The 2750-nt window shown below is 37.7% G+C and overlaps 1 protein-coding gene across 1 annotated transcript in view; it reads right to left on the reverse strand.

Moving 5' to 3' along the window:
- Window positions 1-2750, reverse strand: part of LOC106102140 (dnaJ homolog subfamily C member 13) — a gene marked incomplete at its 3' end in the record, with an annotated part of 21439 nt that continues 18689 nt past the window's right edge. Inside the window, exons 23-27 of the mRNA XM_013281550.1 lie at window positions 2622-2748; window positions 1996-2128; window positions 1164-1427; window positions 509-621; window positions 1-105 (exon numbers count right to left, since the gene is read on the reverse strand). Coding sequence (XP_013137004.1) covers window positions 1-105; window positions 509-621; window positions 1164-1427; window positions 1996-2128; window positions 2622-2748 — 742 coding nt within the window. The remainder of the gene's footprint in view (window positions 106-508; window positions 622-1163; window positions 1428-1995; window positions 2129-2621; window positions 2749-2750) is intronic.

The raw sequence follows: 2750 nt of genomic DNA on the forward strand, positions 1-2750 counted from the left end.
GGGGTGCTCGTGGCTGCCGTCGAAGGCCTGCAGCGCGCCCGCGCACGACTCGCGCATCGCGTCCGCGAACACGCCCGGCATGTAGCGACATATCGTTAGACGCACCTGAAAACCAACAATAAAGCGGAATTATATTTAGCATTAAATAAAAGTCCGAACCCTTATAAATCTTTTTTTTTACCACTTTAGTTGATTTTAAAAACACAAACGTTTCTCTTTCGCTGCACACATCCGTTGCTTTTTATACCATTGCTTTATGTTCCTTACATTAATTTAAAAATACCCCATTGAGTGAATCAAATGATACCTTTCATAAAATCGAAAAAGCCTTTTAGACTATGGGAAGTCACGAAGGAATTGACCATATATGGTCTGACTCTATCATGTTAGAATAAATCTAAAGGTTACCCGGAATATAATAAATTCCAACAAACATCAGAAAAACATTGAATTAACTTTGAGAACACACAGTCAGTGATATAGTGCTATTGTTGAATTTATGCTTTACCTTAGGGCCATGTAATTTGTCGGCCATCATTCGGGCCAGCAGTTCCGCGGCAGATTCTCTCATCTCTGGTACTTTGCTATTGCAGAACAGATCTAATAAGTAGATCACCGCACCTGTACATCAAATTTGTTTATTATTAAAACGAAACAGTAAAATAAACATATTTATAATTAATTTAGTATAAAATAATTCTACACAATCAGGGTTTACATTAGAACATTAATATTTTTGGTCCTTCGAGCCGGATTAAAAATTGAAAAAAACCCATTTCTTTCTAGTCCCAGACTACATTGGCGAGAAATATAGAAAAGTAAGTAGCCTGCGTTTACTTCCCGATTATGTTCTACATCTGTACAAAATTTCATTGAGATACGTTAAACTGTTGTAGGGTTACCTTCTAACATACATCTGGGTCTATACCAGAAATACATAGACTAGACATAATGAACATTTTTTCACCAGTAACTTCTTTGAAAGGTACTATGTAAGTAGTCAAACATATGATTTAGACACCTATTGGCGATTTATTTAAATACAATTATATTTACATGTAGTTTTGTGGATCTATTAATATGGCGTTAGTGAGGATCATGTAAAAATTTCCCAAGTGAAGTGTCAAATAAACTTTCGAAGTTACAGTATTAGTAATATTTACCTTTAGCTAGTGCTTCTCTAACAATCGCCGTGCTGGCTAGCAAGGCAGCTAAGGTGGGCAATGCATTATCCGGCGGCTGCTTGTCCGCCAGCAGCGGCAGCAGGTGTCCGAGCACGCCGCACGCCGCCACGTCCTCCACGCACTCGCGCACGCCGCTCGCCGCCAGCGCCGCGCTCAGCGCCGCCGCTCGCAGCGCGCTCCACGACCCGCCGGATATCAGCCCGAATATCAATCCGAAAGAACCGATACATTGGATCTCAACACCTGTTAACATATAGTTCATTATTGTACATCCAAATAAATGATAAAAGAATAAAGATTTAAGAAATACATAGGTAGGCATAGTGAACAAATTTTTTTACCGGTAATAACTCTGACAGGTAATATATCAGTTGTCAAGTATTATTGTATTGACATTTTAGAAAATGACAATACGCTCTATATTTTGTTATAAGATAAACTAAACAGTTTCACAAAAATATAAATAATAACGTTTAATGACACCTATTGACAATCAATTACAGCGACATGTGATTTTAGGCTGCCAACAGATAGCGTTAGTGATGATTATGTGAAAAAATGTCTCAAATGGAATGTCCACTGTCCCTATTCTATACATTTTTTATCTTTAAGAGAAGTCAACAATTTTTAAATTACATTATAATCAATAAATTCAAATATTTGTGTGTTTCCAACCAGTGGCCCAGCGTGGTTGACTAAGGCCTGGTCACTCTAACTTAGGGTAACCTTTAAATCCCTCAGTGAGGACGTACATTAGCTGGTGAAGAGAAAGAATTAAAACAGCATAATATAGTTGTAAGGATAATCTTACCAGGATTCTTGATGAGAACATTAGCTAAAGCGTTGAGAGCAAGTGTGATACGTCCAACTCTCTCATCTGTCATGTCGTTTTGTGTTTCTTCCTTGATGAACTTCAACAAGTCTATCACAAACTGTTGAGGATTCTGTAAGAAAAGTCAGGAATAAATGGTTACTTCTGATTTCTGGTGACACATGTTTTAAATGAAACAATCTCAAGTGCAAATGTCCGTTACCATAGCAACGCTCCTTCCTTTATGTGTTCGGTTTGTAGTTTATGGTCCCTTTCCCACATGATTCCAATTTATTTGCCCCTAAGTTTAATAGCGAGTCGTAAGTGTAGGGCTTTTTAAAAAAGAAATAATTATCCAGAAATATGCTGTGACTACTGATATCCTACGTTACGAAGTAGTATGTATGTTCACACTTTATTATATTTTTCTATGCAAATATTGTAAAGAGAAAAGATTTGTATTTTTGTATGTTTTTAAATAATTCAAAAACTACTGAACCGATTTCAAATATTCTTACACCATTAAGAAGTCACATTATTAGTAACATACGCTATATATTTTCACGCGAAGTCGAAAGCAAGTATAGAAGTATAGATGATAGATCTTATAGTATTTCGGTTCTTACTTCGATAGGATAATCAGGTTGTTCATTGTATATATCCAGATATAATCCGCCGACGGGCAGCAGGCCACTGTGAGCGGAGTACGCGAAGGCGGGGTCGAGCAGCGGCGCGTCCTCGTCGAGCGAGCGCCA

Source organism: Papilio polytes, unplaced genomic scaffold, assembly GCF_000836215.1.
Source record: "Papilio polytes unplaced genomic scaffold, Ppol_1.0 DF823923.1, whole genome shotgun sequence".
Lineage (NCBI taxonomy): Eukaryota > Metazoa > Arthropoda > Insecta > Lepidoptera > Papilionidae > Papilio > Papilio polytes.